Here is a 16,625-nt window from a genome sequence, read left to right as displayed (position 1 = left end):
TCCTTACCGCATTCCTTTCTTGAACAGCATGTGTCAGATTACAGGAACCTTCAGCCTAGAGCTTCTCAAGTGCCACACAGTGAATACATATCAGGTGTGTTGACATCTTGATGCCCCTCGGCCCTCGGGGCAGCCAGGCAAGGCCCGGGGATGTGCCGGGGCCTTCAGGGAGACCCGGTCTGATTGAGAGCTGCCTTTTGTGTTTATGCCAGTGTGCTGGACACGTAAAAAGGGGACGGGGAGCCCTGCAGTGAACGCTGGTCTCGTTGTAGATCCCTTGTTCACGTCAGTAACAAACTTCTTACGCTGGTCTTGACGTCTCATTGGCTCTTTTTCTAGCTTTTTCTCTTTGTTGCTTTAAATGACTTGTGCTTTTCCCACAGACGGCGCCGCCTTTCCTAAACGTGGGATGTCCAAGGCCCGGAGAATCTGTAAATGAACAGCGAGGTTCCTGGCAATGTCTCTGTCTGCTCGGAGGTGTCATTAACGTGACCTTACGATTGTGCTAGAGCTGGACAACACAAGAGGGAAAAGTGGAATCCACCCAGGTCTCGTTTAGGAAATGCGGACATTTTTCAGAAGAAAATGAAACCTTCAAGAGATTATTTTAACCTAACCAAAAACTTAAACAACCTGGGTGAAATCGCCAAACTCCACCAGCCTTGACATTTATGGACTACATCCCTCGGTCTTGGTGGACTGGGGCTGCGAGCGTACCCCACGTGGAGGGAATGGCTTTGGGGTCTTCTGTCTGCCCCCGTGCTTGAGCCCTCTACCAAAATCCCCAGTATGATATTGGGAAGACTTTCTTGTTTCCTTGTTAGAAGTAAACTAATTGGGGGCGCCTGGGTGGCTCAGTCGGTGAAGCGTCCGACTTTGGCTCAGGTCATGATCTCATGGTTCATGGGTTCAAGCCCCACGTCGGGCTCTGTGCTGACAGCTCAGAGCCTGGAGCCTGTTTCAGATTCTGTGTGTCCCTCTCTCTCTCTCTGCCCTTCCGCACTCACATTCTGTCTCTCTCTCTCTCTCAAAAATAAATAAACATTAAAAAAAAATTTTTTTTAAAGAAGTAAATTAATCATGGGGCACCTGGGTGGCTTAGTCGGTTAAGCCTCTGACTCTTGATCTCATGATCTCAGAGTCATGAGTTCAAGCCCCACATTGTAAAAAAAAAAAAAAAAAAAAAAAAGTAAATTAATCCTGAAGACTTGAATTAAATAGAGAAGTGTCCTGTTTTTTGTTTTTTAAGGTAGAAAACTAGTGGTGATCTTTTGGGTTTATATGAATAAATTGGAGTAATATGGCACTCGAGGTATTGTCATGTTTAACAAATTTTTGCATGTATTATTTGGATTATCTCATAGATTATCACGGCGTCCCAAACCTACAATGTGACATGTCATCATCAATCGAGACTTATTTTAGGTTTCAACAAGATGGGAAAATTGAGACTCAGACCTCGGGGAAGTGTTGTGAACTTCCCGTAAAATTCTGCAGAGGCAAACTCAGCAGGGTTTTTGAGGGGCCACTGAGGACACGTGGAGGAAACATTGTCTAAAAGTAACATCACTAGTTATCAACAGGGTAAGGCCTAGAACGTACCCACTGACTCTCAAGTCAATAGTACCTTCCTGACTAATTCCCAATCAGGTGTTCTTTGCTTTCAAATTCATTCTTTCTCTCTCTTTCTTTCTTTCTTTCTTTGTGCCTTTGTCCACTTTTACCTTTAGTGACCGTCATTTACGGAGTATGCATCCTGTTCTTGGCACTAGGCAAGTATCACACAGCACGAGGTGTGGGAAAACTTGGCTGATGCGGCCCAGAGCTCACATGGTATAATGACAGACACAGAAGCAGATGGAAATCCTGATCTTGAATTATTTCCTTTATCTCTCTGCACCTCAGTTTGTCTTTCTCTACAACGAGTGATAATGATACTATGGCAAGGGGCGCCCGGATGGCTCAGTCAGTGGATCGTCTGACTCTTGATTTCAGCTCAGGTCGTGATCTCAGGGTTGTGGGCTCAAGCCCCATGTCGGGCTCCCACTGAGTGTGGAGCCTGCTTGAGATTCTGTCTCTCCCATTCTGTCCCTCTCTCCCTGTGCTGTTCTCTCCTACTCATGCTTGTGCTGTCTCTCTAAAATAAATGATAATAATAATATCTCAAGAAAAATCATGTAAAGAACCTCACACAGTGAATTAATACAAACTGTGTGTAATCATGTGAATGAATCCTAGTGAGAACAGTTACAAGGAAGCTGAACACCTCCCAGGATGCTGAGTAATCCTCAATTTCTGACCAAGCAGAATAGAAAGATCTTGCTGGGGCGCCTGGGTGGCTCAGTGGGTTAAGCGTCCGACTTTGACTCAGGTCATGACCTCACGGTTCGTGGGTCTGAGCCCCGCGTCGGGAGGGCTCTGTGCTGACAGCTTGGAGCCTGGAGCCTGCTTTGGATTCCGTGTCTCCCTCTTTCTCTCTCTCTCTCTCTCCCTCCCCCACTCATGCGCTTTGTCTCTCAAAAATAAATAAACATTAAAAAAAAAAAAAAGTAAAGGATGCTGTGAGTGGACCAATGATGATGACATATCACCAGCCAAAGGTTATCATTGACTTAATTCTATGCACTTGAAGTCAGGGCAGGGGGGGTGAAGGGGAGGAGTCAAAAGGAATACAGCGTATATGGAGAGTAACTTTCTAGAAGTTGAAACTTCTAGAAGATGAAAAAGGGCCAGTGTGGCCGACACATAGAAAATCGGCAAGATGTTGGGGCACCTGCCTGGCTCAGTCAGTAGAACACACGGCTCTTAATCTCAGGGCCTTGAGTTCAAGCCCCGGCTGGAGTCTGTTTAAAAAAAAAGAGAAAAGAAAATCAGCAAGATGTGTCTCTCAGGGCAGACTCTCGCCGGTCAACCCAACAGAGGCAGTTGTTTAAACAAAAATGCCCAGTTATTAAATCATGCTGTGAAATACAACGGCTGTCTGCTTAGGGCATTCAGAGCAGGGATGGGAGCGGGGGTGGGGGGCGGGGTACGAGGGCAGACTAGCCCTCATTCAACGTTGGCTCACGTCCCTTTTATAACTGGAAGGTTCTGCACAAGGTAGCACGCGCGTTTGTTTTCCATCTGGAGAAATGAAATAGAACAGGCATGATATTGTGAAAAGAACACTGGAAGTGAGAATTTTAGCTCTGCCAATAGCCAGCTGAATGATATTGGGCACGTTATGCTCTGCTGTACTTGGGGATACTGGAGCTTTCCAAGCTGAGTTCCACGAAACACAAGCGCTCTGTGAGGTGCTGATAGGGGCTCACCGAAAAGGAATTGTGGGGTCAGAGAACTTTGGGAAATGCCACATCCTCCAACACCCCCTAATGCACGGCCGCGTGTTCGATGCTCTGACGAGCTCCATCGTGAAGAAACCAGTGGAACTTTATTTATTGCGTTGTTTGCTGAAACTTATTTGTCCATGAGACATTGTTTTATCGCCCTCTTTTGAAATAGGACTTGGGAAACACTAGCCAGGATTTCTCAGGTCCTTCGGGTTCTAAAACTGAGATTCTTTCTTTAAAGTTTATTTATTTTGGGGGCGCCTGGGTGGCTCAGTCGGTTAAGCGCCTGACTTCAGCCCGGATCATGATCTCCCGGCTCGTGAGTTCGAGCTCTGTGTCAGGCTCTGTGCTGACAGCTCAGAGCCTGGGACCTGCTTCGGATTCTGTGTCTCCCTCTCTCTCTGCCCCTCCCCTGCTCACACTCTGTCTCTTTCTCTCAAAAATAAATAAACATAAAAAGAATTTTAAAGTTTATTTTTGGAAAAGAGGGAACACACAAGCGAGTGGAGGAGGAATAGAGAGAGAGGGAGAGAGAGAATCCCGAGCAGGCTCCACGCTGTCAGCACAGAGCCTGACGTGGGGCTTGATCCCACAAACCGTGAGATCATGACCTGAGCCAAAATCCCAAGTCAGACACTTAAGCGACAGAGCCACCCAGGCACCTCTGAAACTAAGATTCTTTCTGAAACCGATACAGTCCAAATGACAGAGGTGGACGTAAACATTGGGGTGAGTCTCAGCTTCTCAACCGGGCTAAAGCAACAAAATGTGAAATGTGTGCCAGAAACATATCGCCTTGTCTAGAGGTATCCTCCATAATATTTCTGGAGTCGGTTCTTTGCGAGAGTTAGAGAACTGCTTGGGAGCTCGTACCACCAAAAATTCCCCTGGGATCTTCCATTCACGCATTTCACAACTTCTGAGCGCCTACTCTGTGTCAAGCTCCGCTCCAGACACCAGCTCGACACACGGCCCTAAAATCGCTCCAAAGCGTGGTGTAACCCGATCAAGAGCCGGTTGCCTCCTCTTTCCACCAGCAGGTGGCAGTAGTAACCACTTCGTAAGCAGCATAACGGATACAGGAAAAAATCCAAGTGAATCTACAATCAGAACTACTCTGGAGGGTATTATGCTAAGTGAAATGAGTCAGTCGGAGAAAGACAGATATCATGTTTTCACTCCTATGTGGAATCTGAGAAACTTAACAGAAGACCGTGGGGGAAGGGAAAAAAAAAAAACAGTTTCAAACAGAGAGGGAGGCAAACCGTAACAGACTCTTGAATACGGAGAACAAACTGAGGGTTGATGGGGGGTGTGGGAGAGGGGGAAATGGGTGATGGGCATGGTGGAGGGCACTTGTTGGGATGAGCACCGGGTGTCGTCCGTAAGCGACGAATCTTGGGAATCTACTCCTCAAGCCAAGAGCACACTGTATATTCACTGTATGTTGGCCAACTTCACAATAAATTATATTAAAAACAACAACAACAACACTACTCTGGTGTCACTGTGTGACCTCGGGACGGCTGTTTCACCCCTCTGGAGCGAAGTTCCCCTGTCCGAATCATGGAGATCATAAAACACCTGCTTCTTAAGTTGTCTTGAGGATTAAAGGAGAAAAGGCACTTCAAGTGCTCAACGTCAAGGAAGGTCTCTGGAATGTTGGTTTCCGTAGGGTTGATACTGTTCTCAGGGTACTTGACAGCATGTCCCCTGAACAAAGTAGGAATAAAATCGGATGGCCCAAAGTAGTATTTCTTCACAGAGCAGTGACAGTATTGAAAGAAAAGAAGGAGATGTACCTAAGTGAAATGTAACATAGGACGCGATACAAGCTTATGGTAATCATTGGAAAGAGAGCAGGAAATTGGGTGGGGTTTTAAATTGCTGGTTTCCCCATGGTTAGAATATCCTGGTTGTCTGGTGACTTCCCGGTTGTACTACCTCAAAGTCAGGGTGAATTATCTGTGGATTTCCTCCCCAGCAGAGGAGCCCTTGGCTTGCCGATAGAGTTCCTAGCTCGATAGCCAAGGGAGGTGCGGGGCCAGTAGATGGGAACAGTTTTTAACAAGCTTATTGTTTGCGGCAGAAAGCAGACCTCCAGGATGCCTCAGTTAGAATGCTCCAGAATTCAGACTGAAAAGCCTCAGGGTCAGCTTAGCTTGCTTCTAGAAAAGACATGGAGGGGCAAAACTGGGGAACGGAGGTGGGGTTGAGGGGTGAGCAGGTCGAGGATCCTTTTATAGGCCTTCCGGCATGGCTCACACAGCCCAGCTTCCGGGAAACAGCTATTTCTAAAGATAATCTAGATGTGCAAATATAAGTATTTATTGAATACATTCATTTATTCGGGAATGACTAAGGTGCTTCTGGGCATAGATGATTTCAGCGCAGTCTCAAGAGTTCAGTTAGAGAAGCCAACCGGGTTTCCGTTGGCATTCCGGAACATCCACGCTTTTCTCTGGTAACAGACAGCGGCGTGTCACAAGGAGCCCTACCCTCCGGGGAGAGCCCCAAACTGAACCGACGAGCAGCTGAGCCGCCCTGTTCTCACTTTGCTAAACATTCATGTGCTGAGACTGGACGAGGGAGAAATAGAAGACGGAGGTGAGCAGCGTCCTGACGAATGTCAAGGGCTCGGCGGATCGGATGGCAGGTGTCGTCGCTGTTCTTAACGTCTCAGATGACCAGACGTTTCCGAGGCGGACTTGACTTTTCACGGCAGTTTTTGGTTCACGGCAAAATCGCGTGGAAGGTACGCGCGCGACCTCTCCGGTTGTCAGCATCCTGCGCCCGGGGCGAGACCTTGGCTACGTTTGATGAACCCACGCGGATACCTCACTGGCACTCAAAGTCCCCACGTATCTGCCATTCTATTACCCCACAGAGTAGTTTTATTGGCCTAAAAATCCTCTGTGCTCCACCTGGCCACTCCCCTCGCCCCTCCGGTCCCTGGAAGCCACCAATCCTCTTACCGTCTCCACAGTTTTGCCTCTTCCAGAATGTTACAGAATTGAAATCATACAGTATGTCAATGTCACCTTTTCAAACTGGCCCTCTTCACTTAGCAATATGCATGGAAGGTCCCTCCACGTCTTTTCACGGTTTGAAGGCTCACTTCTTTTTAGCCCTGAATAACCTTCCATTGTGCGGATGGACCACACTTTATGTAGCCGTTCATGTCCTGAAGGACATCTTGGTCGGTAGAGTCTTAAATTAGAGAATTTGAAACAATTTCATGAACTGCGATCTTCTCTTTTGACTTAACTTATTCCTAACTCCCGGGTCAAGGCCCCTTCTTTTTTTTTATTTTTTTATTTTTTTAATGTTTATTTACTTTTTTATAATTTTTTAACGTTTATTTATTTTTGAGACAGAGAGAGACACAGCATGAACGGGGGAGGGACAGAGAGAGAGGGAGACACAGAATCGGAAGCAGGCTCCAGGCTCTGAGCCATCAGCCCAGAGCCCGACGCGGGGCTCGAACTCACGGACCGCGAGATCGTGACCTGAGCTGAAGTCGGACGCTTAACTGACTGAGCCACCCAGGCGCCCCTAATGTTTATTTATTTTTGACAGAGACAGAGTATGAGCAGGGGAGGGGCAGAGAGAACCAGAGACACAGAATCTGAAACAGGCTCCAGGATCTGAGCTGTCCGCACAGAGCCCGATGCGCGGCTCGAACTCACAGACCGCGGGATCATGACCTGAGCCGAAGTCGGCCGCTTAACCGACTGAGCCACCCAGGCGCCCGACGTCGAGGCCCCTTCTTGAAACGGTTTCCAGTATCAGGTTCCAGATGTGATAAGCAAAATAAAGGTTAATCCTGAGTGCATAGATATTAATCAAAAAGAAGAAGAGTCTGAAAACTACTTACATTCATTAATAAAAAGTTTGGTATCCTTACTTGATTTTGTGATGTATCATTATGCTAAACACACACACACACACACACACACACACACACACACACACACACACATATACCCTGAAGTTCAGTAAAGCAAAGCAAAGCAAAACAAAATAAAACAAAAACAAGTGTTTTTGTCAGCAATCACGACACAATAATTTGCTGAAATTCCCTCTTAATTAATTAAGTTTTATGCCCACTTTATTAGGGTAGCAGAATTCTAGCATCAGCCCCAATGACCCCTGCCTCGTCTACTCCCTCCTGTGGTGTGTGGAACCACCCGTGAATCCGATGCCACATCCCTACCACGATTGGGTTATGTTACACAGCATAGTTGACTTTACGAAAGGGAGACTGTACTTGGTGGGCCTGACCTAACTGGGTGAACTCTTAAAGGCAAAGGGGACTTGAAACATGAAAGGGATTTGATGCAAGGGAGACTTTTGCTGGCCCTGAAATGGAGGGGGCCATGTGCTAAGAAATGAGAACAGCCTCTAGGAGCTGAGAATGAGGCGTGGCTGACAGCTATTTCCCCAGAAATGGAGACCTTGGTCCTAGAAAGAATTAAATTCTGTCAACATCCTGAGTGTGCTTGGAATCAGATTCTTCTCAAGAGTCTCTAGAAATGAAAATTCCTAATAATATATTTTAAAACTCTGAGAGCTCTTCTGTCTTCTCTGATTTCTAAGATAGAATCCCCAGGGATTCTTTAGTTTTCATGGATGCAGTGATTTTTTTTTTTTTATCTGTCTGATGGTATAATTATAGATTTTTAAAATCAACCTTATCATGCCATAAACTCCCCACAGTAACGTGCATCCGTTTTAGGCGTGCGGTTCAATGAAGTTTGACAAGTACATACACTCTGTTCCTTCAGCCACAGTCGAGGTATTGAACACTCTCATCAGTACAAATTGTTCTCTGTGCTTCTTCCCAAACACCCGCCAGCCCCAGGCCCCAGGTAGCAGCCGATCTGCTTTTTGTCGCCGTGGATCAGTTTTACCTTTCCCAGAGTTTTACATGAACGGCGTCGGTCAGCCTCTACTCTTGTGTGTTCGTGTTGTAATTACGCTGCTCAGCCTAACGTTTTTGAGATCCGTTCTTCCCTTTCTGCACGTAACATGAGCTCACTGCTTCCTATTCTGAGCACTCTTCCTCTGTGTGAATAGGCTACATTTGTCTATTCTGTTGTATACCTTTTGTCTTATTTCAGTTTGGGGCTGTTATGAATAAAGCTGCTACAAACAGCTTTCTTTTCTTAAGAAGAACATTCTTTTTTTGTTAAAGTAGGCTTCACGCCCAGTGCACAGCCCGCCAGGGGCTTGAACTCATGACCCTGAGGTCAACACCTGAGCTGAGATCAAGAGTCAGACGCTTAACTGACCGAGACACCCAGGCGCCCCTGCTATAAACATTCTTGTGTAAGTGTTTGCGTGGACATATATCTTAATTTCAATTTAGGTCAACGTAGAGGGGTTGCAGGGTTGTATATCCAACATATGGTTAGCTTTGTAAGAAACTGCCCAAGTATTTTCCAAAGTAATTGTATAATTTTACATTCCTACCAACAACCTATCAGCGTTTAGTTACTTTGTATCTTCACTAACAGTATTGTCCGCCTTTTTTTTTTTTAGTGTTTGTTTGTTTGTTTATTTATTTATTTATTTTGAGAGACAGAGTGTAAGCAGGGGAGGGGCAGAGAGAGAGAGAGAGAGAGAGAAAGAGAGAGAGAGGGAGACACAGAATCTGAAGCAGGCTCCAAGCTCCGAGCTGTCAGCACAGAGCCTGACACGGGGCTCGAACTCACAAGCCTTGAGATCATGACCTGAACTGAAGTCGGATGCTTAACGGACTGAGCCCTCAGCCGCCCCTAAGCCTTTTTATTTTAGCCATTCTAGTGGATGTGGTGGTATCTAATATGGTTTTAACTACCATATCTATGGTGATTAGGTTTTATCAACTTTTAAAAATTATTGGTCCATTTTCGATTTCAATGATTTCTGCTCCAATCTGTGTGATTTCCTTCCTTCTACTTACTCTGGGCTTCCTTTTTTTTTTTTTTTTCTAATAGCCTCTTAAAGTCTTCACTGAATGTCTGGGATGAGAACACTCAGCTCCCCCATTTTAGCTGATCTGAGAGCTCAAATACCACTTTGTGTTGTGTGAGGCCTAGGCGAAGCTGGGTTTGAACACCCCATTGTCTATCACCTGGCCTTGTAGAGCTTCACCGGATGTGAATCTGACCTAGGGCTCAGCCAAGTCTTGAGGGATCCCCTCTGTGGATTTCTGGAGCCTTCTTCAATCCAACCTCCCCCTCCTTAGACTTCTACCTTCCAACATCCACTGCCTCTGCCTCTCTAAATTTCATCTTCGCCAGACTCTGTACAGGATCCCCCTCTTTGCACCTGCCATCCAGTTATTCCCAGGCAGATAACGGGCAATCATAGAGGTCTCTTTCTTTGTTTCCTTTCTTTCTAGGATTTCATGCCTGTCCTATCTGATGCCCGATATCTGAAAAATAGTCGTTTCTTATATTTTGTACAATGTTCTAGTTTTTGATGAGAAGGAAGGACCAATCCTCGTTTTTCCACGCCGACCAGACGCAAAACTTCCTTCACTATAGATCCTTAAGTTTTCTCTTGTCCACACACCCTTCGTTTGTTGGGGTCTCTTGCCTTTGTGGTAGAGGCTTTCCCCACATATCAGTGTTCCTTGGGTGTCCATAGTCAACAATGAAGCGTGACAAAACTGATCTGAAGCTCTGCATGGACGAGCAGGGCTGATGGTGCTCAATTTAGGCTGATGGATGGGAACCCGACTTTTTCATTGGCAAATCCCCATGTATCAGTAATGCACGGCGGTTTCTTTTAAAGATCGTCAATAACGTAGGCGACAAATTCTCCAATCTTCTGTCTGAAATTATAAGCCTTGCTGCTGCTAGACTTAGGAAGTAGATTTTCTCTAAGTTTCCCTCTTTTCAGTATGTTATGACTTCTCACTTTTACCCTCCACTGTCCCAAGACTCAGTTCTTTTTTTTTAAGTTTATTTATTTATTTTGAGAGGGAGAGAGAGGGAGAGGGAGAGGGAGAATCCCAAGCAGGCTCTACACCATCAGGGTGAAGCGAAACATGGGGCTCGAACCCACTGACCATGAAATCATGACCTGAGCAGAAACCAAGAGTTGGACGCTCAACCAACTGAGCCACCCAGACACCCCAAGACAATCCTTTTGTTCCACTCTCCAAAGAGTGAGCCTCCAGTCTTGGGCAGCTGGAGGGGTTGGTGGGGGTGGTAGTTGACCTGCTGTGTGAGTTTGGAGGAGGGAATCTGAGTGTTGAGTATCAACCCTCCTGGTTTTTCTTGCTTTCTCATTCTGCAGTTTCTGCATGCACACATAATTTGTTTCTGGTTCCTGAGATTTTTCTCGGGGTCTGCTATAGATATTACCTTGCTTTTTATTTGCTTTCTCTCTGCTGGTTTAGAATTTATCTTTCTTTGGTCTGTTAAGTCAGTTACCATTCCCCCATTGGCTTCCCCACTTTGCAAAATGTTGAACGTTCTTATTTGCTACCAACTCTTATTTCTTTGTCCTTGGGGTTTTATGCATTTTTACGTAAATTCAGAGACTATTTTTAAGAGCGGTTTTAGATTTGCAGAAAAACTGAAAGTACAGAGTTCCCATATACTCCCTGTGAAGGAAAAAAAAAATGGCTTTCCTCTTTTTGTGCAAGGGAAAAACCCGGTTCTTCTCTACTGGGTCTTTCTTATTTTTACAGGGACATTTCACTTCTGACACCACCGGTCACCGAATGCATAGGATTCTCCCTACAGTAAGCAATTCCTGGGTGTCCTACAATGTAATTCAATTCTGACCTGTCTACCTGGAGATCGTTTGGATCCCACAGGCTAAGGGCTCAGTCCCTTAAGACGATTCCCGTCCCACTTCGGATGCCAATCACTAGTAGGTTCCCACGTTACCTATGACTGCTGTCTAGTTTGGCTACAAATCAGAGATTCCCATGATCCCCTTCTCGTGTTCAATGAATGTGCCAGAGCATCTCACAGAGCTGTCACAGAAACACTTACATTCACTAGTTTATTAAAGGGTGTGATAAAGGACACCGGCGCACATACAGGTGAAGAGATACACGGGGTGGGGTCTGGGAGGCTCCAGGGAACAGGACCTTCTGTCTCTGTGGAGTTGGGGCGCGTCCCCCTCCTGGTGTGGGTATGTTCCAAACTCCATACTACTGGGTTTTATGGAGGCTTCCTCACGTAAGCATGATCAATGATTAACTCCCTTTCCAGCCCCTCTTCCTTCTCTGGAGGATAGGGTTGGGGTGAGGCTGGAAAGTCCAGGCCTCTAAGCATGGCTGTCTTTCAGGTGACCGGCCCCATCAAGGAGCCACCGGGAACCTGCCCAGAGTCGCCTCATTGGAACAATAGATGCTCCTGGCGTTCTCATCACTTAGGAATTTATGAGGGTTTTAGGAGCTCTGCCTGACGGACAGGGTCAAAGGCCAAATAGCAGAACAATAGATTCTCCTGGCTTCTTATCACTTATCACTCTAGGAAATCGCTGGAGTTCTAGGAGTTTAGTGCCAGGCACTGGGGGGAGAGACCAACTTACACATTTTCTATTCTCTCACACCCCCTCACTCTCCACCCACGTAATTTCCCCTACTGTTAACATCTCACATTAGTTTGGCACATTTGCTCCAACAGACGAGCCAATATCGATACCGTATGATGAACCAAAGTCCACAGTTTACATTAAGGACCCATGTTTGTTTGTTTGGTTTGCTTCTCTTCCACTGCGCTGGGAAGAAGCAGCAGTCTATAAACACAAGAGTTAAATCCTCTTGTGTTCCACAGAAACTCCCCTCTGTAGCCTTCTGGCTACCCCAGTTCTGGAGTTCCCTGCATCCTGCTTACCCCTTCTTTACCGATTCTTACTCATTCTTCAGCCTGCCTTCATTGATCTTCTTCCCTCATTAGTTTACTGAAATCGATCTCTCCAAAGAAAACACTTCTTCCCTTACTGCTAAATTCAGGTAATACGCGTTATCCCTTATCACACTGGACTGCTCACAGCACAGGACACTGTTCACCCTCGCCCCTTGCTTGAAATATTCTTTTATCACGTCTTCTCCCTTTCTGGTCTCCGGCTAGTTCTGTCTGCTGGTTGCTCCTTCCCTGGCTCTCCGCTAGCCATCTTCTGAGATGTTCCTAGTGATCCCTGCCCTTGATATCACCACAGTGAAGTCGCTTCCCTTGCTGACCTGGATCGATCCACTGATCCAAGTGGCCAGGGGAATACAGACTGCTTCATGAGGGTTCCACGAAGCACCCACATAATTCACCATTATATCCTCTGACAAACAGAAAGTGCTCAGCTCACATTTGTTGAATTTGCCGAGGCTCCTCTCCTCCCTGTAGGGCTCTCCCCCCCACCCTCACCTCTATGAAGTTCTATGGCACTTTACTGGACCCATCATCTGGCACTTAACACGTTTTGCATTTATTTTTAGTATTTTCTAAAATTGTTCAATTCTGTTAGAGTCAATGAATTCAGACCTGCTATGTGGCTGGCACCAGACTCCTTGCAGGGCAATCAAAGGTCACCATAACCTTCTCCTGGAAAGCGGGCACCTTGTGGGCGGGTGGGGACAAGCCCTGACTATCTGTGAAGTGCCAACGGCACACAGACCAAGAGCCTGGTCAAGTGGTGGAGTGAAACCAACCCTGGCCTGCAAATCTCAAATTCTAGGTTCGACCTTTGACTCTTACAAGCTCTGTGACCTTGAGCAAGTCACCCCACAAACCTGAACTTATTTCCTCGTTGCGATAAAGACATAGTCATTACAGTTTCTAACCTGTGGAGGTCATCAGTTGTTAGACGCACCATGGATTCCAGAGCAGATTTTGTGCTTGTGTTGGGTGGGTGTGGGGGGGGGGGGTGTGAGAAGCACGATGTTCACTGTCTACACCAATTATAAAATGCATTCGGATTTCATGAACATTAAAATGAGCAAAAGTGCTTCTTTGAATCCAGGCAATAGTAGGTCTACGGAAGCGATCAGGTGTTCTGAATATGGAAAACCACTGTGTACCTGTGAGCTCTGACAATGGCACGCTAAAGAGGTATTTTCTGAATTAATGGCTGAGTTGCTTTTTCCTTCTTGCTTGCTCAGTCTTATCTGTGAAGGATTTGCTGGGATCATTATTAAAATTTCAAGCATACATTAAAGTGAGAGCAATGAGCTCCCCTGTACCCCTTACCCAGATACAACAAAAATCAGTACAAATGCACACTTGTTTCATCTGTAGCCCTATTTAGTTCTCCACCCCGCCCTGCCAACACCCCCTTGGATTGTTTCTTCAAGCCTATCATTTACAGATACTTTTTAAAAGTTTATTTATTTATTTTGAGAGAGAGAGAGAGAGAGAGAGATAGCATGAGCGGGGGTGGGGGCGGCATACCATGAGCAGGGGGGGGCAGAGAGAGAGGGAGAGAGAGAGACGAATCCCAAGCAGGCTCCACACTGTCAGCACAGAGCCTGACTCGGGGCTCGATCTCATGAACCACGAGATCATGACCTGAGCCAAAACCAAGAGGCAGACACTCAACCGACTGAGCCACCCAGGCACCTCCCAACAAGTGCCCTCCTTAATGCCCATCACCCATTTAGCCTGTCCCCCTCCCCATCACCGCTCCAGCAACCTTCTCTTAATCGAGACTGTATAGGCGGGGATGAACTTAAAATAACAGAAGTCAAAGGACAGTTTTGCTGAGTTTGCAGCATCGGAGGGGCGGGTAGCGTTCGGTCAACAGGCACCCACCCCAGAATCAGACACGCATTCTCTAAGCTGGCAGGGGACATTTGCTGCTCGCCGGCTTACGCAGCATTATAAACCAGGCTCCTTGGAGTTCTCCGCTTGCTATTCTGACACCTATTTGAGTTTTATACCCAAGAAGTAAATGATCTCCAAAATCAGCCAGTCATTTCTGAGTAGCGAGATAAGAGATTCATTTGAATTCATGCCTTTAAAGACGTGGGAGCCAATCAACAGCCTTCTGCAGTGAAAAAACAAAAACAAAAACAAAAAACAAAACCTGATTCTTTTCCTGAAATCCCAGCCTTCTTTACAAGATGCTGAGGAACACGGAGTTGCAGGACTGGGACACAGCCTTTCTTTTATTCCTTCCACCACCCCAGGCCCCGGCGGGGGAGGAGAATCTTTTGTCCTTATTTTCACAAGTTACCACCTGGTTTGGAACCTTCAGGGCTATTTCTGAAGCCCCATTGGTGCCTGCCAGAAATATCCTCTTGAGCACACACAGTTGAATGGAAGATAGTTTTGCGATGTTAATTTACATTTATTCCATAAAAAAGATACTGCATAAAGGCAATGTCTAACTTAAAGCAAGTTCCAACTTTTGAGACAAACATCAACGAGCGTGAGGCCACAAGCTTTAAGACCAATTTTGCACAAAACACTTATTCTGCACAAACGTGTTAAGGAGGTCTAAAGGTCTGAGATGAAGTCCTGCCCTCAAACTGCCCACAGTCTAGTTGGACAGACAAACCCAAGCTCAGGGAACAATCCAAGAGTGAAAGCGCAAGTGTGGACAAATACACAAGCCATGAACGAAGGCACCGTATGGCTGGGCTTGCAAAAGTGTTTCAGGTAATATGTTCTAGTGGCTTTGAATGGAGGGATCACAGTGCTCTGAAAAACCCTGAAAATCGTCACAAGGAAGGTACACATTGGGCTGGAATCGAGAACGTAGGTACAAATCAGATAACCTTAAGGGGAAGGGGAAAGCAAGTAGCCTTGGAGAGAGTCAGCTTGGGGAGGGCAGAGGTTAAGAAACGTGGCGAAGACCGCCCTGGGAAATGGCTTCACGGTGATGCCAGGCTGAGAGGCCGAAGATTACTCTCGCGGACCCAAGGTCCACAGCAGGATTTAAGGCTAGGGGGTTCCCTTTCCTCCCTCTCCTCTCTCTCTGTCCTTTAAAAACAGAGCCTGATTCGACAGAGGCATTCCCAGCTGCCAGGAAAGAAAGCAGCAACGGAGGGGCTCAAGAACGTTCCTGGCCCCAAAGTGGTCTCTCTGGGGGTGGAGCCCCGAGAGGTCGGAGGGGTCAGGTAGGATCACAGCTCAATGCAGCCTCGCTCGGGCTTTGGCGACTCTGCCCGGGGAGAAAGGAGGTTCCGCAGCAGGTGAAAGGCTTTTTCCAAAGCGCCCCCTGGATTCCTGGATTCCAGGGTGCTGAGATTGCCGACGGCGCTACGGGGCGCCCGCCGAGCGCGCTCGCGCGCGCTCTCTCTCTCTCTCTCTCTCTCTCTCTCTCACACACACACACACACACACACACACACACACACACACACGCACACACGTGTCTTCTCCCCATATGGTTAGCGCTTCCAGGTTTCGTCTAGCTCCTGCTCACCAGAAATAGAAAATTAATCACGCCGAAGAACCGACAGCGGGGCTCAGGGAGGGCTGGGAAGGGAAAGTGCGCAAAGGGGGCCCAGAGAGCAAGCTGTCCGCGCAGACGGCTCTGCGGAATCTGCGCGCACCCGCAGTCTCGCGTTCTCCGGAGCCCGCCGGGAGGTGGGGACAGGGGACCCGGGGGCCCGCGCACCCCCGGCTCGCCTTCCGCGCAGCCAGCAGATGGCTCCCGGGCCCGCGCTCCCCCCGCGCTCCGTCGCCCCCTCTCCAGACGCAGGACCGGGGCGGTCGGGGAGGGAGGCCGCAGGGAGGGGCGCCCGCCCGCAGCCCCGCAGCCCCGCAGCCCCGCAGCCCCGCAGCCCGGCGCAGCGGCCTCCTCCCCCGGGCGCTCCGCGCAGGAGGCCGGCCCGGGACGCGTGCGGAGGCCGGCTCTCGCGAGGTGAGGAGGAGCGCCGGCGGAGGCGGTGGAGGAGAGGCGGGAGGAGCAGGAGCAGGAGGAGCAGGAGGAGGGCGAAGAGCGGGAGCGGTAGGAGGAGGCGGCGCAGGAGCAGGAGGAGCAAAGGAGGAGGAGCAGGAGGAGGGGGAGGAGCAGGAGCAGGAGGGGGACGGAGGAGGTGCAGCAGCAGGAGGAGGGAGAGGCGCCGGGGGAGGAGCAGCAGGAGGAGGGGGAGCAGGGGGAGGGCCGGAGCCGCCCCCGCCCAGCCCGGCGGGAGCCGAGGAAACCCCGGCCCCGCCGCGGCGCCGCTCCGCCCGCCCCCTCCGCACGCCTTCCGCCTTCACCTAGGGCCGTAGGTGCGGCGCGGGGCCGGGCGGCAGGAGCGGCGCCGGGAGCCGCAGCCGCAGCCGCAGCCGGCTTCCGCCGCACCTACGGCCCCAGGTGAAGGCGGAAGGCGTGCGGAGGGGGCGGGCGGAGCGGCGCCGC

At 48.4% G+C, this 16,625-nt stretch overlaps 1 protein-coding gene across 4 annotated transcripts in view; it reads left to right on the top strand.

Annotated features, from left to right (window-relative positions):
* The first annotated feature begins 15,827 nt into the window (after nt 1-15,827).
* Nucleotides 15,828-16,625, top strand: part of CARMIL1 (capping protein regulator and myosin 1 linker 1) — a 313,766-nt gene continuing 312,968 nt past the window's right edge. For 3 of the 4 annotated variants that reach the window (XM_040460656.1, XM_040460654.1, XM_040460655.1), the window contains exon 1: nt 15,828-16,142. In XM_040460656.1, coding sequence (XP_040316590.1) covers nt 15,926-16,142 — 217 coding nt within the window. In that variant the 5' untranslated portion in view covers nt 15,828-15,925. The remainder of the gene's footprint in view (nt 16,143-16,625) is intronic. The other variant, XM_040460653.1, reaches the window with a different exon arrangement.

Source organism: Herpailurus yagouaroundi, unplaced genomic scaffold (genome assembly GCF_014898765.1).
Source record: "Herpailurus yagouaroundi ecotype Mexico unplaced genomic scaffold, PumYag 250, whole genome shotgun sequence".
NCBI classification, from domain to species: Eukaryota; Metazoa; Chordata; class Mammalia; order Carnivora; family Felidae; genus Herpailurus; species Herpailurus yagouaroundi.
Note: the sequence above shows the minus strand (reverse complement) of the source record. Positions and strands in the feature narration are given on the sequence as shown.